The 26,292-nt window shown below is 39.0% G+C and overlaps 1 protein-coding gene across 7 annotated transcripts in view; it reads right to left on the reverse strand.

Annotated features, from left to right (window-relative positions):
- Positions 1 to 26,292, reverse strand: part of JAKMIP1 (janus kinase and microtubule interacting protein 1) — a 316,238-nt gene that overhangs the window by 148,656 nt on the left and 141,290 nt on the right. For all 7 annotated transcript variants that reach the window (XM_073342549.1, XM_073342544.1, XM_073342542.1 and 4 more), the window contains 3 exons: positions 17,503 to 17,997; positions 1,860 to 2,069; positions 913 to 1,032 (listed from right to left, as the gene is read on the reverse strand). In XM_073342549.1, the coding sequence (XP_073198650.1) occupies positions 913 to 1,032; positions 1,860 to 2,069; positions 17,503 to 17,997 (825 nt within the window). The remainder of the gene's footprint in view (positions 1 to 912; positions 1,033 to 1,859; positions 2,070 to 17,502; positions 17,998 to 26,292) is intronic.

A 26,292-nucleotide genomic window follows, 5' to 3' on the forward strand; every position in this document is an offset into this window, starting at 1 on the left:
ATGGTGCAGTATATTACCAAATGCTGCATGCAAGCTACCACTCATAATTTTATGCCCACTTTGTGAGAGAACTATTTGTAGACAGTTCTGAAGAAGATGAAAAGGAGGAGCAATCATTTCAAAACCTTTTCCAAAGTTGAGTTTATGATGTTAAATTTCCTCCTCTTTGAAAAAAGAAAGTGACTTTCACATGGAATGTCAGCCTGGAGGACAACAGTTTTAGCTCTGAACCCTGCAAATGCTCCATCCTTGTGCCCAAATGAACCATTCAGAGAAAAGGAAAAGCACCCAGAAAATAGCATAATACTGTTCTCTCTCTACACCAGCAGTTTCAAAGTCCTGGCTGATTAGCTACCATGGTGTTAGACACCTTAGAAATAGGAGACAGAAAAAAATATTCCTGGGAAAGACATGAGGAAGAAAGAAATGCTGAATTGGCAAGAAAATTATGTAATTATTTAATTATTTAAAATTATTTGTTATTATTTAATTATTTAAACATCTTCACTTCAGCTGATGACCTCTACAGGGGTCATGTTTGGGTGTAAAGGAACACCGTTTCTTCCTGGAATATATACGTATTAAGTAAAACTAAAAAGCAATAAAGACAAAGGTTAATTTTTTTTAAAATCAGTTCTTAAGGGACCTTGTAAGAATCAAACGAAAAAAAATAGTGATTATCTCAGTCAAGCTACTTGCAAAGAATGCATGTGATGAAAGGACATACAACAAGGGGACAAGAAATAAGGGAAAGTAAATCAACCAAATAGGAACATTTAAAAAAATCTTTACGTTTCAGTGTGTTAGCAACAGAGACAAATAGTTAAACTCTGCCTGAACACACAACTTCTCTAAATGCCATTAAAATATTGTCCTGCAAGTCATCATGTGTGTTATTACTAATTATTTTACCAGTTCATTTCTTTCATCTGCTAAAAGGGTATTTCTGTCTTCCAGCTTCCGTATTACAGCATTCAGTTCAGCGATTTTTAGTTGAAATCTCCTTATGTCTCGTTCATCCATATGCTGTTCCTTTAAAAACATACAAACCAAAAAGGGATTTTTTTCCTTTCAAATATCGTTTATTACACAGAAACATGTACTTAGATTATAGCAGGCAGACTTTGCATTCAGTGTATGCATACAGCATGGGTACTGTAGAGAATATCTATAGGCATTTGTATCATTGACTGGAAAATATTTTTTAATTGATATGAACTGTTGCAAATATTTCTTATAAGAGTCACAGGGTTGTATAAGTTGAAAAAGTGTAAGCAGCCAAAAGGTTAACTCGAAGCTACATCACGTAAAAAATTTAAATTAAACCTTAAATTATGAAAGTAAGATCTACTACTAGTGTTCTTAGTACTGAGTTATCTCAGTCTCGTGCCACAGTTAATAACACGGCACAGAACATATTTATAAGATAGCACAGTACAGATTTGGAAAAGAATAAGTACAAATTCCCTTTTAATGTCTACCGCTGTTGTATAGAATAGTTCATATTCATAAAATAAATAAACGTATGAAGGAAACAAATGGTTCGTCATTGCAACTGAAGAAACATACGTAATCAGCCGTCAATTACAAGTAATAACCTCACATTGTGGCCACTTTTTACCAGTTTAAAGTAAAATGTTTTAAACATTCTTCAAAATTCAAGAGGCAAGTGGAGTTTTTAATACTCAAAAAGTGGAGTTACTTTTACTGCAACAATGCAATGTACAGTGCTGTTACCAATGCAATGCTCCTTTGGCAAGGATTAAACATAACTCACAATTCTGTGGTTTCACAGTATCCAGAAACGCCGAGAAAGTAGATACAGTAACTGACCTATGAAGACTATCTGCTTCTCTTACCGGGCTTCCCATCATTTCAGTGATATCCCCTACTCCAGCAGGAAGTTCCTTCTTCGGGCTACCATGGTACCGTTCTGCCTCCTTCACTTGGACAAGCTGTTCATCCAAAGCTTCTTTCTGAAGAAGCAGCTTTTGTGCATGGCCTGCCTGGACACCAAGATCTTTTTCCAAAGCCAAAATCACTCTGTCTTTGCCTTTTATCTCATCCATCTGCAAGGGAACAGAGCAAGAGAGAAACTTCTGTAACATTTCCAAGTATTTACAACAGGCAGCAAACATACCCACAAAAGAAAGTTCTGCTCTGAAAACTACAGTGGCCACCTAATTGTGACTCTTTAAAATCAAGCTGCATCTACCTGAAATAAACATTCTTTTTCCTGCAGAAAACATCAGTCTTCCATTTGCTAAGGTCCCAATCCAATGCCCTTTGAAATCAATGGTTACTTCAATAGAGGTTGGAGTAGGCCCTATATAACAAAGTGCTGGAAGCTAATAAATGAGCCAGCACTCTGATCACTTAGGCACCAATCAGCTCCCCTGGAGAAGGCTGATTGTGTCTATGGAACAAATTAATTTGGCTAGTGAACCAATTAGCCATCAGATGAGAAGTATAAAAGAAGACACAGGAAGGCAGTGAGGGGGAAGGAACCTGGGCTAGCTGAGTTCTCAAGGAAGGGAGATGTCTGTTCCTGCTTGGCCCAGTAGGACAGAGCCAGAAACCTTGCAAATACTTTGCTGCACAAGACTGTATTGGTGATGGGAATATAAATAAATTCATATAATTTGTCACCTACTGATGGCATCTGAGAGGTTTCTGGGGCTTGCCCTATTATGCTCTACATGAGGTAGGTATAAAACAAAGAGAAAAAATACTCTCTATTTGAGGATGCATAGTTTCCCTGGACAAAAAAAGAACCTTTCTTCACTATATTCTGGGAAAGATATTCACCTGTGGTGCAGAGGGCCAGGAGGAAGCCAATGTACCGTTTAAATCCCAACTAAGCCTTATTTTGAGGCTTAAGTGATACATCAGCCTCCCGCTGACCGTCTGTCTAGGAGTGAATTTCAGACTTGACGAATGTATCCAGACAAATGCTATTAAACCAAAATGTGTACATTTAATCCAAAATTCGGAAACATACTTAACTACCTTTCTTCTTGCTCCTTGTGATAAGATTACAACGTAGATTAGTCTTTGCATAGAATGAAAAAGGAAATGTTTTATATCACAGCACCCTGAGTGGGTAAGACACTATTTCAGCATGGTAGGGAGAAATGTTTCCCTAAATCCTATCTATGTTTACCCAAATGTGCTGCTCACACATCTCAAAACTACACAGAGCATACTATCAGCAGTAAACTACTGTAGCTTACACTGGATGTGCCCCTCACAGCATCAACAAATTGACTTTGGTAATATTCCAAACGCTAAGGGAAGTGACAATCTACACTAGTTACTATAGAAACAGATTTCTTAACATGTATGCTAACAATGTACCATATATTTATTGGGAAAGTGCTACTTGCTTTCTTTTTCAGTGTATTACCTCATTTCCTTCCTCCCCCCAAATGTAAATCCATGGGATCATTAGGGAAAAAAAACCCAAATTAAGTCATATCATATGTACCATTTCTTTATCCCAATCCTACATTAAGAGTGCATCAACCTTAAATAGTCAAGTGCTCAAAAGTCAGGAAATGCCAGAATTAAGGCTGTCCTAGCAATTGTAACTCTGGTGCTTGTATGTTTGCACTGCAATAAATTCTTTATTACATGATCACAGATTATTTGTTTTCTTAGGGATTCTTGCCTTACTCAGTTCCAGTGAATGAGGCAAGACTATCCACTGACTCAGGCTGGTACCTTGCTTCGGGCACTGTAGAAGTTGGACCCTGTGAAGCAAATGAAGGCATGATCCACGGTAAGAGGAAGGACAAGCTGCTTGTTAAGAAACTAGACTGGTCCCAGAAGATCTGAATTCTACCACCACCTCTGCCACAGATTTCCTAAAGGACTCTGGGTAAGTCACTTAATTGTTCTGTGCCTCAGTTTACCCACCTCACTAAATGCCTGAGGACAAATTAATTAATGTTTGTGAGGTTCTCAGCTATTACGGTGATGAGTGCAAAAAGGAAAGGTTCTCAAAAAAGAAAAAATTCTTATTCATGGAACGATTTGTATGATGTGTACTCTTTGAAGCATGGGGCTACAATGAACAACAATAAAAAAAAATATTGAACAGCTGCCTCATTCACTGAGCACCATCCATCAAGTGCACTGAACCAGCCAGGGGTCCTTTGGGAAAATAATATCTGATCATGGAACTAAACACTGTGGGCAAAATTTTGCTTTCAGTTACACAGGTGCTGTTCCCATTGAACCCAATGAGAGCCACTCCCATGCAACGGAAAACAGAATCAGGCCCTGTAACATAATGCATACGCATAAGGAGGAAGAATTAAAGTTGCATGGAAAGCCTTAATTTTAGCAACTGCTATCTTCTGGGCGCTTCACTTTACAACCCTAATGTTCTTTTAATTTAAATTTTAAATGGAATTTCGTAGCTGTTAAAAAAAAATGAAGAGACATTTCAGCATGTGTTGCTATTTGCTAAACAACAGCAGAATGCTCTGTTCTATGTAATACATACAATCATTGAGGAAGAAACTCAAGCCCTGGTCTTTTTTCCATGTACAGCTTCACAAATCATATTCCACAAGCCCATACATATTAAAACTGAAGTTCCATGAAGCAAGAGATGTTTTGGGGTGTGTGGTGAGGGGCCAGCGGGAGGGGTGTTAAGCAGAAAAACTGCTTCCCTCCAGCCCTCTCTTTTTCCATGCTTAAAAACAGAATCTATTTTGGTGAAACTTTCAAGCAAAAAAATCACATTTCAGGCAAAAAAGTTAAACCTCAAGAAAGTTATAAGAAACTGAAATGACCCCTTTGACTGGAAATGTATGGGCAACCTTACTAAAGGCTTTGCTCCACCTGTTTTTTAATACACACATCTATACACACACACACATCTTGTAATGCATGTTTCATTACAGCCACAAAGAGAGAGAAGAGGAAGTTTTGAAGCAATCTTGCACAGTTAATTCAATACCTAAAGATAAACAGAACAGTGGCACAGTTGCAGTTAGACACCCATCTGTCTTATGTTGTTATGAGCAACAGTATCTCCAGGTTGAAAAAGAAACATATCTGAAGATGGAATAATAGAAGAGTAACTGTTGTTATCTTGGAAGGTTTTAGACAGACAAATTGCATCTTTTAATGGTGAAGGAATATTGTGTCTATTTATTGGGTGAATCTATATTAAGAAAAACATTTAAATATGCATTTTGTATCCAACTCTCTTCTCTTGGATCCTTTTATTTCTATCTTTACTAAGAGAGAGTTATGAAATATCTGATGCAGTATATTCTTCAATGACAGAGGTTAATCCTATTTCAGCAGTTTAGGCCAAAATTCAATTCCCCCCTTCCCTCAAATGAAAAGTTTCACCTTTCATCTGTCCAACATAACTAATGCAATCTAGCTGCTTCCTCACTTTCACAGCCTCAACCTGTCCCCACCACTGCCTCAGGATTTCTGCCTTCCTTCCACCCTGACCAAAAAGCATCAGACTTCTCCATTTTTACTTGTCTCCCCATTATATACAAAGACTAATGCATTGCCAGAGGGACTACAGTACATTCAGTCTAACATAGCCTATAGCCTTGTGGAAAAAAAGTTAAGTGTTGCCCTCTGATATTGCATACAGTAGTCTAGATCTTGGCTACATGAGCACACATACAAGTCATGTACAAGTGTGCACAGCCAATACTTAGTATAAAATAGACCAATCCTCTAGCTACTCTGACATAAATCAGCTGATAAAAGCCTCTGGGAGCCCAAACTGTATCCATCGGTTTTGCTTAGGTGTGGTCTTGACACTCCCATCTCCTCTGGCAGTAGCAGAGGGCTGGGCATGCCAACTCTATGGCACTGGAGGATCCCCCTTTGCACAGAAGTGGTCTTGCCAGAGCTGGTCACACTGAATTTACAGGCAGAATGTGCTGGCAGCGTGGTGCAGGTTTTATTTAATAGGGAAAAAAGGAACATGTTCCAGTATTAAAGTGACTTAATTATAATGAATTAATCTCTTTGGATACTTTGTTAGGTACTATGCTAATTAAACACACAAGCATTTTGACAAAGTGCTTGATTCTTTATACCTATCTTACATGAGTGTAGCACTATTCGCTTTAATAGACTTACTGCTGATGTATGCCCATTCAAATGAGTAAGCATCATCTCTCCTCCCCGCGAGAAAATACCTGCAATGCTTGAGCATTTGAGCCACAATCTGTGGTTCCATTACAGTAACATTCATGCACCATAAGGGATTCTGAATTTGGTTGCATTACATGACCGACAAGATTCTTTCCAAACTGGGTAGTTAGGTTTTGAGCTCAAAAAGACACTTTTTCAGTTTGGCAGATCAAGCATGATGCCTGTAATTAAGCCACATAACAGGATGATATAGGCACTCGCCATTGCTCACATTCCAATAGCATTCAAAGGCTTTAGACAATTCTAATCTTTTCGTTTACATAAGTGTATAGCGCACTTGCACATAACGGATGTAGGGGGAAGAGGTGGGGCATCACCGGATTCAAACTGGTTTGAAATTACTCATTTTGATTATAACTATAATCTACTACACACCCTGACCCCCAAAGTAGTGTTATGGGGAAAAGTGGGGTCACCCACCAGTGGCTGCAGAGGTATATCAGTGCAAAATCACAGCATAGGGTATTCCAATGTAATTTTAGAGTAAATATTGTGCAGTTGGTTAAAATTACAATTTTCTAAAATATCATTTCTAATTTATATTTAAAGTATGTTTGTTGCATTGTCAAATGGTTAGTTATTAAATATAGCAATTACTTTTATCATTTTGGTGAGGAGATGGCATTAGTAGTCTGTGTCAACATCAAAACCGGCTTTCTAAGAACAGGTATTTTCCCCCAACCACTGGGAGAAACAACCAGAAACGAATGTTTCATAGAATCATAGAATATCAGGGTTGGAAGGGACCTCAGGAGGTCATCTAGTCCAACCCCCTGCTCAAAAGCAGGACCCATCTCCAATTAAATCATCCCAGCCAGGGCTTTGTCAAGCCTGACCTTAAAAACTTCAAAGGAAGGAGATTCCACCACCTCCCTAGGCAACGCATTCCACTGTTTCACCACCCTCCTAGTGAAAAAGTTTTTCCCTAATATCCAACCTAAACCTCCCCCACTGCAACTTGAGACCATTACTCCTTGTCCTGTCCTCTTCCACCACTGAGAATAGTCTAGAACCGTCCTCTCTGGAACCACCTCTCAGGTAGTTGAAAGCAGCTATCAAATCCCCCCTCATTCTTCTCTTCCGCAGACTAAACAATCCCAGTTCCCTCAGCCTCTCCACATAAGTCATGTGTTCCAGACCCCTAATCATTTTTGTTGCCCTTTGCTGGACTCTCTCCAATTTATCTACATCCTTCTTGTAGTGTGGGGCCCAAAACTGGACACAGTACTCCAGATGAGGCCTCACCAATGTCGAATAGAGGGGGACGATCACGTCCCTCGATCTGCTCGCTATGCCCCTACTTATACATCCCAAAATGCCATTGGCCTTCTTGGCAACAAGGGCACACTGCTGACTCATATCCAGCTTCTCGTCCACTGTCACTCCTAGGTCCTTTTCTGCAGAACTGCTGCCTAGCCATTCGGTCCCTAGTCTGTAGCTGTGCATTGGGTTCTTCCGTCCTAGGTGCAGGGCCCTGCACTTATCCTTATTGAACCTCATCAGATTTCTTTTGGCCCAATCCTCCAATTTGTCTAGGTCCCTCTGTATCCTATCCCTGCCCTCCAGCGTATCTACCACTCCTTCCAGTTTAGTATCATCCGCAAATTTGCTGAGAGTGCAATCCACACCATCCTCCAGATCATTTATGAAGATATTGAACAAAACCGACAATATGCATCTTTCAAACATGAATGAGACTCAATACAACCATGCTGAAGAAGAAGATCTCCTTTGGCAAATATCTCATACTTGCATGGATAACAATAAGATTAAGAAAGAGACCTTTAAAAGAGGAACTTTGGCCTCTCAAAGTTGAAAGAAATTACCAGGGAATCAAAAGCTAGATTTACCAAGACAGTAACATGCTCAGTTTTTCAAAGTGGAAAAGGCCAGGTGCTGCACTGCCAAGTATAGGATCTTCCTCTCTACTCATCCATCTCAAAGCAATCTCCAAGCCAACTGTAGAACAGAATATACAGTGCTTTTCCCAGAAGCCAAATGTTTCTTGACATTACATCCTTGAGATTAAGAATAAGGATACCTTGACAGTGAGACAGATTAGTTGCTGGACAAGACTACCAAAGAAGGGAGGTGAATTTCAGATAAAACATTTAAAGAAGGAATTAATAAAGAACAATGTCCTTTATGCTGCAAGGGAACAGCTTAGAGGACCTAAATGGTCTCTGTCAGTTCTGCCATCTATGATTCTATAAATACTAGTTGTGAACACAAAATATGGAGTGGGGAAGTGAACTGGGCAATGACTGTAGAAACAGACATTCTCTACAGTAGATGTATTCAAAGCATATTTTGTTGCTAATACAAATAAGAGCATCTAATGCCAAGATCTAGGAACAGTAAAAAATGAACAAAGAGTTACGTTTTTAAAAGTGCCCAAAAGTCCCTTTGTGACTTGAATGCCAAGTCATGAAGTGATTTAAATTTCTTTTTTAACCAACATTTTACTAACCCTCACCCCCTTTTTTTTTAAGATATGATATAAGCTATAATGCTTTAAGAGCATACATTCGGACACGTTTTGTAGAAACTTCCTGATGAGTAGGTTATTCCACAAGTGTTCATTACAAGGATTCTTGCATATTTCTTTGAAGCAACTGGTACTGGCAACTGTCAAAAACAGGATAGTGACTAAAAGATGGACCACTGCTCCAATATATTATGGCAATTCTTATGTTCACTGAGAAAGATGTCCAAAGTTAGAAAAACCCAAACTACTATTTATCATGGCAGGGAAAAATGAAATGGGGTAGGAAGAACAACTATAACTTTTAAAACTAACAGCGTTCTATCTAGATTCCCTGGCTTAAAATACTTCATTCTAAGGACTTCACTCATTACTTCATTCATTTTTGTTACGAAAGAAGTATAAAGAATTACATACTTTGTAAAGAGATATGAAAGATGAGTCACATTTCAGGCCTACCAGCCTTGACAATGTTATGTGTGAATGCTAAGAATAAAAAAGGGATTCTTAAGTCATAATATAGGAGCTTGCAACTGGATCTGCTGGGTTCATGGTAAAAAAATCTCATGGTGGAATGTTTTATCCTTCAGCTTCTGGGCTGAAGCATAAAAATCTTCAGAATGTTTAGACAACTAGTAATTTCAACAATGAAATGCTGAATGAGGAAGTAAGGTCTTTGCAGAAGGTTAGTTTATCCTTGGAATGTAACTGAGACGGTCTCTGGAACAGATGGCAAGATCCACAGCAGAAGGCTACCACTTGATATGAACAGCTGTGCATGACAGAGAGACATACATGTTTAAGGGAAAGACTGTAAGAAGTACACCAGGGACTCCACTCTGCTCAGACCTGCATGACTGAATAAATCGGGGTGGATCCCCGGAACATCCCTGTTCAAACCCCCTTGTACTCCGGTACAGGAGCAAGGCACAATTGTAGCCCTTGCACTGAGAGGGACCAAAAATCTTCAGTGCAGCACTGTTGCTTCAGAGAGAGGAGAATGCCAAGAGGAGCCTCTTCCCTGCTCTTCAAAGGCAGTGGTGCAGGCTGCATGCAGGATTTGTGTGAATAGTGCACCTTGTCAAAAGGTGGTGCAGTGGCTGATGACCCCCCTATACTCCTGGAGTTTTTACAGGAACAAGGTGCCTCTATACCACCATCAGCGTGGGCAGTACCTTAAAGGTGTAATTTAACACATGTAATGTGTAGATACTGGGCTCCCTATAATCAGGGTCGCCCAGAGGATTCAAGGGATCTGGGACAAAGCAATTTTGGGGGCCCCTGCCCTGTCTCAGACCTCAGACATTCTCGTGGAGGCCCCTGTGGGGCCCAGGGCAAATTGCCCCACTTGCCTATAATTAGGAAACTGGAGTATTTTCTTAGAAGGCTATTTGGATGAAACACAACATTTGTTTCTGGTGGAGAGTTAATCTTTTGCTTGTGATGTTTTTGTGTTGTTTTGTTTTTAAATGAAAGATAGTTACCTGAGAGCTCAGAAGGGGAAAAGATTTCTCTGAACACACTATCAATCTAGAAGCGTTTTATCCCTTTAAGAAACTGGACAGAACTCAAAAGTTTCTAAACTGACTCTGATTACCTGTGCAACAAATATGCATGTTATTATTCTGAGTTGTTACAGACAGGCGCAGTAATCTCTGTTAGAGCTGTGTGGAGAATGGCAGTTCCCTTTCAGGAAGGATTTTCAGATTTTGAAATTTAGCTTCATTAAAAAATGGAATGAAAATTGAAAATATTGAAATTTGCCACAGAGGAAAATTCCACATTTTTATTTATTTGTTTCAAGTAACTGAAAGGTTTCATTTTGACAAAATCAAAAAGTTTCATTTCAATTTATACTTTCTTATGTGTACAAGTTTGTATTATCATGTATAACAGAATACAAACTAAGAAAATAAAAACAAAAAGTCATTTCAAAACACGAATTTGAATTTTTTTGTTCTGACAATGTAAAAAAGGGACGTTGCAACACTGTTGGAACTTCTTCCCTCCTCTTTCATCTAAATGAAATTCCAGAAAAATCTACTTGATTTTGCAACGCATTTAGATTTTGACAAAACTACAGATTCTAATGCAGTAAGGTTCTGCCAAAGTTTCTCTGGCCAGCTCTACTCTCTGTGAAGGCGCTGAAGTGGAAGTTCTTTCTAATTCATATAATTACATCTTTTGGACTTGGAGGTAATAAGGATATTTAATAATTGTCCATCTAGCTTCAAAGGCACACAGCTGATCAATGCTGCTCTTGAAAAGAAGTATTTCTGCTCTGATTCAGTTCACAGCAGCAAGGATTTCTTTTTTCCCTTACCAGGATGAAGGTGAAGTAATATCACATTACAGTTCAACCAATTATGTGAGGCTATCACAATGTATGGTTATACAGTAGCAACAAACAATCCTAATTCATTTCACGTTCAATATTCCAATCTTTGTAAATATGGGCTTGATCCTGTGTCCAGTGAAGTTAACAGGAGCTTTGCCACTGATTCAATGGATGGACAATCAAGCCCCATGGGCTCAACCTTACTCTCATCAAAATCAATGAGTCTTTCCATTTACTTTATGCAGAGCTGTTTTCGGGACTTGATAATTAGTAGGACTACATGAACATAATACTCACCAAGTTTGTGCATGTGAAAGGATTGTAAGCTCTGACTTTATAAGGGCTTTTCTATTAAAGAATTACATTACCTATCCAATAAGGATAAGTGCAGGGACCTGCACCTAGGACGGAAGAACCCAATGCACAGCTACAGACTAGGGGCCGAATGGCTAGGCAGCAGTTCTGCGGAAAAGGACCTAGGGGTGACAGTGGACGAGAAGCTGGATATCAGTCAGCAGTGTGCCCTTGTTGCCAAGAAGGCCAATGGCATTTTGGGATGTATAAGTAGGGGCATAGCGAGCAGATCGAGGGACGTGATCGTTCCCCTCTATTCGACATTGGTGAGGCCTCATCTGGAGTACTGTGTCCAGTTTTGGGCCCCACACTTCAAGAAGGATGTGGATAAATTGGAGAGAGTCCAGCGAAGGGCAACAAAAATGATTAGGGGTCTGGAACACATGAGTTATGAGGAGAGGCTGAGGGAGCTGGGATTGTTTAGCCTGCAGAAGAGAAGAATGAGGGGGGATTTGATAGCTGCTTTCAACTACCTGAAAGGGGGTTCCAAAGAGGATGGCTCTAGACTGTTCTCAATGGTAGCAGATGACAGAACGAGGAGTAATGGTCTCAAGTTGCAGTGGGGGAGGTTTAGATTGGATATTAGGAAAAACGTTTTCACTAAGAGGGTGGTGAAACACTGGAATGCGTTACCTAGGGAGGTGGTAGAATCTCCTTCCTTAGAGGTTTTTAAGGTCAGGCTTGACAAAGCCCTGGCTGGGATGATTTAACTGGGAATTGGTCCTGCTTCGAGCAGGGGGTTGGACTAGATGACCTTCTGGGGTCCCTTCCAACCCTGATATTCTATGATTCTATGATTCTATCCAAAACAAACTAAAGTCTAGTTACCTTCAGCACATAACAGAAACAAAATGAACATTCATTCATTAACACATACACACACGTAAACGTGAACTGTGTGCCTAACTTGTCCCAAATTTTATGCATATTACTGCATAAAGTGAAACTGACCAATACTTCAGCTTCCCTCTTACTAAAATAATACAGCAAATGAACAGAGTGCAAAATGAGTGACCAAATCAATTTAATGCATTTGTAATGACTATCCTTTGCATTATTTTCCACAGGAAGCAGCATTAAGCATCCACTGTGTATTTTAACACAAAGAGGTTTGCTCTGTCTAATAAGGGTCCTGCTGGTAGCTGTATCTTCAGAGTCACAAAATGAATGAAATTTTATTTGTTCTTTTCAACAAATACAAGAATGGTAATCTCCTTTCACTTTTATACAGTCAACAAAAATGGTTTGTATTGTGCTAAAAAACACACCAAGTGTCTGGTTGTAGTGGCTTAAAAGGATTTAATAGAAAATGTGTAAGCTTTAGGTGATACTCAAGTAAGAGCAACTAAGATATATGTTTTAAAAATTAATAATTTAAAAGTTTAGATTGAGTAAAACATTAAACACTAATTTTAGTAAAATCTACTCTATAAGCAATTCAGTAAACAGAACATTTTGTCTTCAGTGTTAATCTGAGTTCTATTAAGTTTCTCCAGTACCAATCCAAGATGTAGGTGTGTGCAATGATGGATAGAGGAAAATCTCCTTAGAAATGTGGCTGTTAATACAGAGCTCAATCTGGAAATTAAATTTGTAATTTTTTCCTCTAACATGCTGGTGGCCTTCTCTCTGGTGTAGCTTTTGATAAATGTAGGGGGCAAATTGCACAAGTCACTAATAACAGGTTCTTTACTCAGGCAACTACATACATTTATTATGGGAGATGAGATTGGTGAATTGTATAGAAACATGAGGACTTTATTTAGTACTTAGAATATACAAGTAAAATAGAACTCAGAGAAAAATAAAATAAAGCAAGATAAATATAAACAAACAACCCCCTACGCTGTGCATACTCACAGCCTTATGGAGACCCTTAGAAGTGAAAAGGGGAAGTACGTGGAGAGCAGTATGAGTGGGCTTGACAGTACAAAGACTTTTGCCATTCTGTCATCCCTAATGTCCCAACTAAAGGTTAATCAAACACCATATCTTATATCCCCTTTTCCTGACCACGCATGTCTGGGGATCATATTTATATTGTTTTCTGGCCTTTAGTCCATGTACGGCTGTCTGGGAAACCGTAACTGGGTTCCAATTGTTGACATCAAGCATGTGCATAAATACCTTTCCCAATATTTCTAGTGTATCAGTGTGGTTAAATTCACGATTACACATACTAAAATCCACCTAAATCTGTTGTTTTGTCTTTCTGAGCTGTACTTGTTTATCAACAGCTACATATTGCAAAAACTCCTACAAACCTTATGACACTAGGTAAAATACTTATGCTAATTTATGCTAACTGCCAGTCCTTGCTAAACCTCATGATAACCATTATAACATTACTGGGCCTTAATTAAGCTTATTGTAAAGCCTATTTTGTTTTATTGTGTTCTCCTTCTTTCATTATAGCGTTTCTTAAGCAGCTTAATTTAGTCTAACATATAGATTACCATTTATTCGCAGGTATGTACCTCCCAAGATCAGGTCAATGTCCAAAGGTCAACACAGGTAAAGGGCACCTTTTGATTTTCAGCATGGACTGACATTTTCAAACACGCATGTACAAAAGTTTACAGACACTTTTGCTTTAACTTAGATATGCAAAACTTCCAATGCACACACGCACACTGGGGTTACGCATGTAGGTGCATGCATGCCTCCACAACCCTGATTTGCAACTACAATTCAGAGGATTTCCACATTGAAGCTGCATATACACAAAAGTGCAAACGTGGCTTTGCGCACATCTGACTGAAAATCCGAGCCATAGTCTACAGTTCCAGAGAAGGCAGCTTGTATTTTTCACTTTACTAAAGATGTCTGACAGCTGAGCTATGTATAAACATTTTTATTTCTAATTTTAATTATTTGGATGTTGTTCACATACTTCGGTGACTGGGAAAATATAAGTACTTAGATATATGAGATAATGTAGACTAGGGATATAATACAGTATTAGGTTACAATTTTTAAAATACCATTTTAAATTGTTACAAATACATACATTCCAATACAGCTGATTTTCTTATTACTATTCATGTTGTCTCCTCATCGTATTTCTCTCTGCTCGGGCAATGAAAAAACATTCCAGTTTCATCTCTCCAGTTTGTTTCTAGTAAATTTCATTTTCAGGTTCTCATACATTAGCTAAGATGAGCTGCAGTGTTTAGATTCCACATTTTGCAAGAGAATGTCTGCTTTTTAAAAACAGTTTCCATAGGAATTTTTTTTAAATAATGAAAACATTTCCATTGCTTGTGTCAATTATTTGAATAGCACTGATATATGAGCAAAACTTTTATAAAGAATTTATTTTAAAATATTATTTTATGACTGTACTTTTTATAGGTCAGTAGGAGTCTACAGAAGCATTGCTTATGTGAATTTAATTTTAATATCTGTACATATATGAAAGCTCATTATCCAGTTTTCAAAGCTCATTTTCAACAGCTTGCAAGGTTCACACCTTCAATAAAAAATGAATACAACTTTATTTTATTGTATGTACAGTCTGCTTGTTTTCAAATAGCCAACATGATCGACAGACAATGCGTGGATATTGTCTTATCTTCCTTCATATTAGTTTTCTTGGTTGCAAATAAGAGAAGCCAAATGCTTGGACTGAAATTACTTGAGGGTGTCAAAAATCAGTCTTGAAAACTGGAAGTGAGTCTCAGCAATAACTATGGAGAGACTAGCTTTTTACCATATATGAGAAAACCCTCATCAAGATAAAGCATGTATTTGTCCAGTACCTTGTTACATTTAAATGACTATAAGGCAGTCAGATTTTGAATCCTGAGTTTGATCCTTTACTCTCAGGCCAATCCTGGCCCTAAGGCATTGGGTGAGCCTTATTAGAGTGCAGTGCTCTGTACTGTTGCTAAACAGCAAGACATGAAAGCAAACAGTGCACAAATTGAATCTCATTTTCAGACCTGGGCTGACATTATTGATGCTTGTGCAGAAAAAGGGAAATAAATGAAATATCCTCCCACACCCAAATCAGATTTATGACCTTCATTGGAAAGGCAGGCAAACATTCTTTTTTGCCAAATGGAAGAAGGGAAAGGCATTTGGGGTGCCTCCAAAGTTAGGAGGAAGTATTACAATGAAAAGAAAAATATTTCACCCCCAACCATGAGCTGCTATTTAAACTAAAAACTGAAGCAAGACTATGGAACTAACCCCATTCAGAACACCTAACCAATTTCATATCATGTTGAGACTCTGCCAAGTATTTAAGAAAGGCCACTAATTCCTGTTTTGTCTTGTTTTATATACGTCAGTGGAGCTTATCCAACTGATTTTGTGCTAGTAAAAATTCTGGCCTAATTGTAATTCAGTAACAAGATGTTTTCAGTTGTTGGCAACCTGAGCAAGATGGACTAGGTATTCTGTTTGCAGAACCTTAACTACCATGAGGCTGGAAAGGTATCTTATGGCTCTCACTCAGAGAAGACCAAGAGGCTCCATCAGTTGTGGGTGGGGCTTACTGTAGTTATGTTATAAATGACACATATGAGTAATGTTGCAGGCTTTTGCCATTTCTGTAATCATTGTCAGGTCATCATTGTTCCGACAGCCCTGCAGGAACACTGACTCTGCTTCTGTTCTATTACTGTTCTGCCTATTTAAAACTTGATCTTCTAACAGTAAAAAAGGACACTGCCAAGGATGTTAGATGTAAAATTGTTTTATTCTGGGGGAGTGTGCACATGCACACTGTAGTCTTGTGCTGTGTCCTCCCTCCCCTAGCACTATTTAGCTGCTTTCTTCCAAGCAAGGATACAGAAATCAAAAAGAACCTTGTGCTCTCATGGAGACTGAGTATGCAAGTTCTATGTATTATGTCATGTGATCACTTCGAATAATTTGGACTTCAACTCCTGTACTTTGTAGCCCTGTTTTTAGGATTGCCAGATTTTAAGGGACTGGGAAAGAAGTATGACAGGGTAATTATGCTCACTAAAGTCTAAGGCCGGACAACCTTTAGAGGATTCTTAGTAAGTTGTAGCACCCAATAGCCTGTCAATAATCAATTGACTTAAGGGACAAAGTAACTGCAGGAGTGGGAGTGTGTGTGTGTGTGTGTGCATAGAATGACTAACCTGTTCTTGTTCTGTACTCCATTCAAGTTCTGGTCCTGTCACAAGATCAAATAAAGGATTTCCTTAACATTAAAGGAGAGACTATTCCTCTTTTATAATTTATCTTGCATGGTATTTGCATTCTTATTACCATACTGAAAGTTAATTCATTTTAGTAACCAAATCTCAACACTCCATACATGGAAAATCCCATGATGCCAAACAGAACAGCCTTTTCATTATATATTACTGTAAGTCTACTATTGTGTCGTAATTTGCCCAAACATGGCAGTATCACTAGTGTAAAATGTAGTGGTTTGGATCAGTACGGTTGGATACACTGTTTTACTTCTGTTTTGTTCATAAGGGGAAGGCTGCTGTCTATGGTGAACCTTATAACGGAGGAAAAGCTCTGTTACCCTGGGCCCACACTAACACCTCTGCCCTTTAAAGGAGTATCAAGAACAAGTGACAAGGGGCAATGATCCTTGTTACTTCAAGAAAGTGATTGATATGGGCAATACTTTGTAAGCAGAAGGAACTATCTTCTCTTCACTCTGCCAGAGCGGTTCCCACAAGGACAGACTGCTGCAGCACGTATGCTGTATCTGAAATAGCTAGCACGTCCATCACAGAAAGGGCATCTCTGCTCTGCAGAGTGAACACATCTTGAATCCTTCAATAGAGAAGGTCTTGTAAGGAAAGGAATTTCAGGCAAAGAGGAAGAGAAAACTACCCAATAACTTGGATCTCTTGAGTGGAAACACACGGCAGGGGTTTGGTACTTCAACTCTCTTTATGTGACAGGATGTAATGCTGTAGACTGGGGTGTGGTGAGTGGATTGGGGTGGAGCCAACACTCCTCTGTGCTGCAGGAAAAGAAAGAAGTGGGAATAGGGTGTGTATTATCCAAACAACGAACGATTAAATATGCTTCAAACCAGACTCCGATCTCTTTCGTGGGCAGCGCAATAATGTTCTAATAGCTGCTGTAAACTGAAATATATTTATTGTTTAATTAAGCTTACCAGCCTGCGGATATCCCTCTCACATTCACGCTTTATTCTATTAACCTCATCTTGATGGGACTGATAAGCCATGCGCAGATCAGCAGCCTTCATTTTATCTGCCTGCATAATATTGTTCAAAGCTTCTTCAAGCTGCTTTTTACCAGACTTCAGCTCTAATATCTCCTGCTGCACCTTTATGCGTTCGCAATCAAATGCTTTCCGAGCTTCTTCCCTGGCTTCGTTTAGCAATGCGGTTTTCACTTTGTCGGCTGCCCCATCCCGCAGCACGTTCACTGTAGACTGCAAGCGTTGAATTTCACTCTCTTTTATTTTTACCATACGAGCTACTTCCTGCTCATGTTGCCGGATAAGCAGCTCCCTGACAGCCTGGAGTTCCTTCATTTTCTCCTCATGGAGTTTAGCCTTCAGGTCAGAGATGTAGGCAGTGTGCTTGTGCTGCTCCTGCTCTCTTTCTTGTTTGACTTCCTGGATTCTCTCTCTCAGTTTACCCACCTGGAACATAATAAATAAAACTTGGTTTAACATGACTGCTCATGATGCTGTCTCTCCAAAACATACCATCCCAGGTGCCCTTGCTATAAAATGGAAAGACTAGATCTGAGCACCTCAAACTCAGGGAAAGTTTGCATCTGGATCCAAACATTGTAGCTTGGGCCTCTCTCCAGCCAAAACCTAATATATTTTCAGCCTTGGGAAACTGGCATATTTTCCTTTAACCTGTAAAATGGACGAGAGATTTTCCAGGGTTTTTAGCAATCCACTAGGGGGGCACTCTACTGGCTGATCATTTCTTGCTGTTAGAAGGCATGGCAAGATATGACTCAGGAAAAGTGAATCCTGTTTTCTCCTGACTCCCTCCACTAAAATCTATTGCCAGAGTCTATTTTCTTGATGTGACCCAATCACCGCAAGCTGCCAGTTCTTGACTGCTCCCTTGGGGCTGGAACCAGATTAGAGAGATGGGTCAGATGGGGAGAGTGGAGAGTGGGAGATGGGTGCTGGGATTATGGAGAATTAGGAAGCCTCTTTGTTTGTGGGGGGGAAGTCAGGAAGCATTCCAGTGCTTGACGGAGTGGTGGATAACTTATTTGCTTTTTCTATGGTGTGTATATTGTTTCAGAATTTAAAAACCCTTAGACTAATTTATCCTCACAATACTCTTATTCTGTTGAGAAATATTATGCTCATTTTATAGGTGGGAAGCTGAGGCGCAGAGAGATTAAATGACTTGCCTAAATTCACACAGGAAGCCTGACAGAGCAGGGAATTGAACCCAGAACTCCTGAGTTTTGGTCCATTGCTTTAACTACAAGACCCCCATTCCTCATCTTACGGCTAATGGGGTGAGAAATAATCTCTCGATCAAGGGATGAAGAAAGGAGCAGCAACTAGAAAGGAGGAAAGGCTCCTGTTGGTAGGGTGAGATTTCGGAGGTAAAAGCTGAAGACTAGGACCTACATTTTCGTTTACTAATTTTGAGACACCCACCTTAAAGAGGCCTCATTTTCAGAGGCCTGGTACTCACAGCTTTTTGAAAATAAGGCCCCTTCAAGGTGTTTCAGATTGGGCACCTAAAAACTGAGGCATCGAAAAGCACTAGACACTTTTTAAAATGTAGGCCAAGGTTTGTAAGGGTTAAAAGCAGTATTATAATCTATTATATCAATGCACACTGTGATGAAACCTCATTATAATGACACTCAGCAGGTTGCATGAACAGTGATGCTTTTTCTATGTGGAATTTATACACTAATTCAGAAAAAAAGTCCAGAGGTAAGTTTGCTTCCCCTACAGAAGTTTATTTGGCCCAGTATAAAATATTCCAACATGATCACTGTCAGTAACACACTCCTGCCATCTCCATCACAATGAATGCCACAACATAGGCATGGCATATGATTCTGTAATCTAACACAAAGTCACAGAGCAGCAGAGAATGCAAAGACCTGTGCTCCTGAATGACACTATAAACATGCATACGACATGGTGCTTCTGCTAGAATGAGGTTATTGCACAGCAGGGGAACGAAAACCTAACGCTGAAAGTGAGTAAAATACTATTAATGGAATAAACACTGATCATGACTGCTGTACCCAAAGGCAGGCATGCAATAAAGTTCTAAACCAGGTACGTTAGAGAAGGATTTTACTGCACCAACACTATCATCTTACACCAAGAACCTGCCTAATAGATGCAAAAAGAAAAGAATATTGCCCTAGAATAATATATCTCATTATTGGGAATAGATCACATATCTTGGTCTACCCCAATTACGTTTTATCCATATGTAATTGTATCTTCAAAAGCCGATAGGGATGATATTTAATTCCAAGACTGTAATCAACAAGTCCAGTTTTCAAACTTCCATGCTTACGTGAGGCCACCTAGTTTTGCATGTGGGCTTAAAATAAACCTCAGACCTCAGATTAGGTATTCATCCACCTATCCACGAATCTAAATGGCCAAAGGTAGAAATAAAGACTGATTTAGGCATCCAAATTTGACAACTGGGACTAATCCCACACTGATTTAAATATATCACAGCTATTATTTTAGGGATGGAAAAAGAAAGTTCATGGAATCTTGTTAAAACAAAAGAAAGAAAACCTACACTGTCCCATGGATAAATCAGTTGCAACAATTTCTCAAGACATACAGTAGTTAAAATCAGTCTTATTCATATATTGTAGGTGAAGGGTAGTTTTTAACCTAAAGTAGTCCTGTGTGTGGTGGCTTCCAAGAGAATTTATTAACAACTGAGAAATTTATCTTGAAATACATTTTTCCAAACAGAATTTACCCTTAAATGACTAAGCAGAGAGGAAGCCAGGCTGGCTTAGCTTATTTTAGCCAGCAGAAGAAGCAAGGAGGGCCAAAGTTACTTAGGAGCCTACATCCCATTTTCAAAAATACCTTTTGGATTTAGTGGCCTAAGTCTCATGGGGAAATTGTTTTTTTTTAATTCAAGAGACAGTACCATGTATGCATGGACCCATGTACTATAACCTGAAGCTGACAAATTTGTCAAGACATCAGCAGCTAATAAAAAAGGGTATTTTTCACCCTGCACATCACAGATTTGAACATCTACTCTACTGGCCTTTGTAAATTAAATCTTTAGCCTATGCATGTAGATACAATAATGATACCAAAGCAATAACTAGATTTTCGGCAAAAGAATGCTAAAGGTCATTCTTCCTTGCCTGTCTTATACATTTTTATGTTAATCTGTATATGTTTAGGTTTGGACAATGTCTGAAAGAAACATTTTCTTTAACCCACAGACTACACACTTGAAGAATATGTGATTTCAGTTTTGTTTCCCTTTACAAGCCATTTGCACATGTGAAAGACAAAATAAATCAATATAACCGTTGGGGTCTGTTAATTTAAAAAAGTTTTCATAGTTATCATAGCAGTCTACTTGATCAGGCACATAAGTTACATATATTGTTTTATCCTCTATAAAAATAATTAAAATCCTCACTGTGACTTGAACTATGTCTATATTTTTCTCTCGTTTTAACTTACATTTAAAGAACACTTCATTCTTGCCATAATTACCCTATACAATATATTGTCAGACTTTTAACTGAGCTACTGTCCATTAGGATGGCCAGGAACCAAGGGCATTATTGTCCTTTTAAGGTCATTTTTAAATCAAAGCAATAGCTTTCCCCAACAACTAAAATCTCCAGTCTGTATGCTTCACTACACAAAATGTGTACACCAGCTTCACTTATTTTCTGCCAGCACACGAGCGGCCTGATCCAATGCTCACTGAAGCAAACAGCAGTCTTTCCATTGACTACAGCAGACACTGGCTCAGGCTCTAAATGTGAATCACGCAAACAACAGCAGAGCTCTCACAGTGACAGCAACAGCCGTCCTGGATAAACTATCACTTTAGGACAACTTTTTGGACTACCAACTTAGAATTCAATTAATATTTGTGTCATGTTCAAGGCCTACAGACAGAGAAGTTAAATAAAAACTTAAAATTTTCAGAAAGGTTGCAACATAACATTACTTTAGTTCTTAAAATCCAGAACTTTAACACATAAGAACCAGAGAGAGAGAGAACAGATTACTCACTAAGGCAGAGAGGCAAAACTCAACCCATCTTGCTCTAAACTGGATCTTTGCAGACTGACTGCTGAAATACCTAGATCACACACTTCCCTCAGAGCCCCCTAGCCTGGAAGCAGGACCAAGAAAACCTCTGAGAATTTAAGGTGATAGTGTGTAATTTTAACACCGTTTTTCATACACCACAGTTTAATACACCATAAACGAACACGGACTTTTGAAGGAATACTTTCCACTAAAACCAGGACTTAAATAGAGTGATAAACATACCGGCTTTATACTGACCACAGTTGACACAATCATCATTAAAGTCGACAACAGTTTAGAGGCTGTGGTTCACATTTCCAAACCCGATTAACGAACATTAGGTTATACGACAGACTACACAGCAGAACTAAAATCACACACTATGAAGAAAAGCTTGTACCTTTTCATAATTACTTTAGAAGCAATGCTAGCCAAATTATACTAAAGAAACCGATACTTTTAAATATTCACCAGCTTCAAAAAAATAATGAATAAAACTATTTATCATGTAATATTGTAATTTCACCCGTTTTAATGTGACTAGTCGTATTTTCAGATACAGATGGACTGCAATTTGATAACTTGTGCTGGGATCTCAGAAACATGTCTGTCTTCCCTGCAGATGAGGGACAAAGCTTATCTCTATGCTCCAGGTTATTTTTGTATTGATCCAGCTACAGGCAGATTGATCAATAAGCTTCCAACATTTTTTTCATATAGAAAAGTTTATAGCATGAGTAGATTTGAAAGGATTAGATTTTTATTGATAAAGGTTAGTAAATGTCGATTTCACTCTACACACACGAAAATATTTCCATCAATAACAACCAAACTTTACAGATAAGCAAATTAAGAAAAATGCTGCTTCAGAACTAATAGAGTTTGATTTAAGGATCTTTATTTTGTATATTTTGATATGTGATGTTGACAATTTGTGTTTTAATGGTTGTAAAGTCTCAATTTTTTGAATCTCAACATCTGCTGTCGTTAAATAAGTATTGTCCAGCCCCCCCATAATTTTCTGAAACTGAAATTTTAAATTGGTAAAAATAAAAAAATGCTTAAAACCCATACTTTTGTGGAATTGTGAGAACTTAAGTTGATAAAAATAGAAAAATGCTTAAAAATTATCAATATTATCGTGGTCTACACTATACAGTTAGGTCAACTTAAGGCAGCTTATGTTGATCTAATTATGTCAATGTACACACTACAGCCTTGTAAGTGCCATACTACACTGACATGAATCTAAGTGCCACACTACACTGACACACTAACTCCACCTCCATGAGAAGCGTAGTGCTTATGTTGGTGTAGTTAGGGCAATGCAGCATCTGTCTAGACACTGTGCTACTTACATTGGCTGTTGATTGTCTTGTCAATTTCACAGCGCAATCCTAGAACCTGACTGCCTTGGCTCCCCACTCCCAGCTGGGCTGCTGCCCAGAGGCTCCCTGCTCAGAAAGCTGAGAAGCCCAGATGGCTGCCCCCTGCTCCCAGCTGACAGCACAGAACTGAAAGCCTGGCTCCCAGCTTTAAAGTTTAGGGCATGTCTACACTACAGCCCTAAGTCAACCTATGTTAAGTCGACTTGCAGCCACAGCCGTGATTACTGCAGTGGCTGATATCCATCATACCCTCCTTCTGTCGATGGTGCTTGTCCTCACCAGGAGCGCTTCCACCGACTGATGAGGGAAGCGCTCCTGGTGAGGACGAGCACCATCGACAGAAGGAGGGTATGATGGATATCAGCCACTGCAGTAATCACGGCTGTGGCTGCAAGTCGACTTAACATAGGTTGACTTAGGGCTGTAGTGTAGACATGCCCTAAACTTTAAAGCCAAAACTTAGAATATATTTTACATATTTTCTATCTTTTAACATGCACCCAGAGCCTTAACATGATTTCTTACATAAAGTTTATTAATTAACCTCTAACTGTATGTAACAGGACAGGAAATATCAAATAGCCCACTAATGACTAAATCATGGGTTCTCTGAAATAAAGGAACATTTATTGAAAATAAGCTATCCTGAAAAGCTTAATACATTAAAGTATGTGAAATGCTCTGAAATGAGTAATTTTTGACTATGTTGCTGATTTATAATTAATAACATTACAAGGGTCACAATAACAATGCCAGAACAGGAATGAATTATCATCTCTTTTTTCAACACCTGTCTCCTCTGACCCCCAAAATCAAATCAGTAAAAACTCAATCCTGCTTCCTCTAAAATCAATAACAAAATTTTCAGTGAGTTTAATGGGAGTAGGATTGCGCCCTAGCTAAACACGGCATCTTGGGCCTGACCTTGCAAATTGCTGAGCATCTCCTGTAAGCTGTTGTGAATCATCAACTCCCAGTGATTCCAGATTCATGATCACACACAGGACGCTTAGCACCTGGCAGGATCGCATTGTAGTCTTTCTAACTAAAGATATCCACAATGAATAACAGTCCTTCTGTTCTATTAATGTGACATGTACTATTGTTATCTCCTTAAAAATTTTACTGTTATGCATAGTTTCATAGGGCTCTATCCAGCAAGGTGCTGAGCCCACTCATTTCCTACTGAATTAAATGTGAAAACATTCTGAAATTAACTGTGTGCTACTGGACATTCAAAGCCAAATTGCAATGCAGTTCATTTGGAATTCAACATATTGTAGGTTTGCAAGCTTGCCCTCCCTATGGAATTTAACAGGACTTAAACCAATGGGCTTCTACAGAAATGTAAGAGTTTCTATAAAAATCACTCTAAAATGCTTATACATTGCCCCTTTTTCTCACCTTTGTCCTTCCCCAGTAACCACTTTCAAAAGGTCCAGTATTGCAATAATGCTTCATTTGGGGTCCATCACTTCTACTCGGTTGCTGGCTAGCAGACATTGTTTTCAGTGCCTACATAGCAGCTACCTTGCCAATGCCAGCTTGAGGGTTGAGGCATTAAGGTGAGGATCTGAACTCTAATAAGCTGTCGCTAGGCCACCAAGAAAGGCTTTGATGAAATGCTGTTTTATACCCACATTGATCACACTGAAACTGTAGCTGTTCCAGTCCAATCAAAGAAGCTGTTTTGTTTGATCTTTTCCAAAGAAGTTGGCTTTATGCTGAAAGGAATTGTTCTTGGAAAAGAATCAATCACACATTGTCTGCAGAATGGCCTCCCATGTCTGCAATCCATGGAGAATGAGAAAGCAGAGATTCATCAAGGATGTTGCTTTGGAGTGATTGTAGCATCTCTATCATGGTGGTATGTGGCACAAGGATGAAGACCAAGTGCCAAGTAACCCAAGCCAGAGTGAAGGACACTCAAAAACCCTACCACATAAGGGAGCAAAGTAGAAAGAGGTACCCCTAGGGAAGCTAAAAGCTCTCCCCTTTCTGTCTCTATATGGGAAATTACTCAGCTCAGTCTTGGGACACTGGATGACTTATAGCCTACATTGTCAAGAATTCCAGGACGCACTTTAACATGGAGTACCATACTGCTATGGCATTATAGCTGGAAGCAAGAAAAGCTGAGTGAGAAAATTCAAATTGGAAACAGGATGCAAATTTTGAAAATGAGAGTAAATTAACCATAGGGACAGATTACCAAGAGATGTGATCAATTATCTGAGGAATTGTCACAGATTGAAGTGTCACTAGATGAGTTAATTGAGAAACTTAACAGTAAGAAGTCACCGGGACCAGATGGCATTCACCCAAGTGTTCTGAAAGAACTCAAATGTGAAATTGCGGAACTATTAACTATGGTTTGTAACCTGTCCTTTAAATCAGCTACTGTACCCAACAACTGGAAGATCGCTAATGTAATGCCAATATTTAAGAAGGGCTCTAGAGGTGATCCTGGCAATTACAGACCGGTAAGTCTAACGTCCGTACCGGGCCAATTAGTTGAAACAATAGTAAAGACTAAAATGGTCAGACACATAGAAGAACATAAACTGTTGGGCAAAAGTCAACATGGTTTCTGGAAAGGGAGATCATGTCTTACTAATCTATTAGAGTTCTTTGAGGGGGTCAACAAACATGTGGACAAGGGGGATCCAGTGAACACAGTGTACTTAGATTTCCAGAAAGCCTTTGACAAGGTCCCTCACCAAAGGCTTTTAATTAAATTAAGTTGTCATGGGATAAGAAGGAAGATCCTTTCATGGATTGAGAACTGGTTAAAAGACAGGGAACAAAGGGTAGGAATAAATGGGAAATTTTCAGAATGGAGAGGGGTAACTAGTGGTGTTCCCCAAGGGTCAGTCCTAGGACCAATCCTATTCAACTTATTTATAAATGATCTGGAGAAAGGGGTAAACAGTGAAGTGGCAAAGTTTGCAGATGATACTAAACTGCTCAAGATAGTTAAAACCAAAGCAGACTGTGAAGAACTTCAAAGAGATCTCACAAAACTAAGTGATTGGGCAACAAAATGGCAAATGAAATTTAATGTGGATAAATGTAAAGTAATGCACATTGGAAAAAATAACCCCAACTATACATACAGTATGATGGGGGCTAATTTAGCTACAACTAATCAGGAAAGAGATCTTGGAGTCATCGTGGATAGTTCTCTGAAGATGTCCATGCAGTGTGCAGCAGCAGTCAAAAAAGCAAACTGGATGTTAGGAATCATTAAAAAAGGGATAGAGAATAAGACGGAGAATATCTT

Source organism: Lepidochelys kempii, chromosome 4, assembly GCF_965140265.1.
Source record: "Lepidochelys kempii isolate rLepKem1 chromosome 4, rLepKem1.hap2, whole genome shotgun sequence".
Classification (NCBI taxonomy): domain Eukaryota; kingdom Metazoa; phylum Chordata; order Testudines; family Cheloniidae; genus Lepidochelys; species Lepidochelys kempii.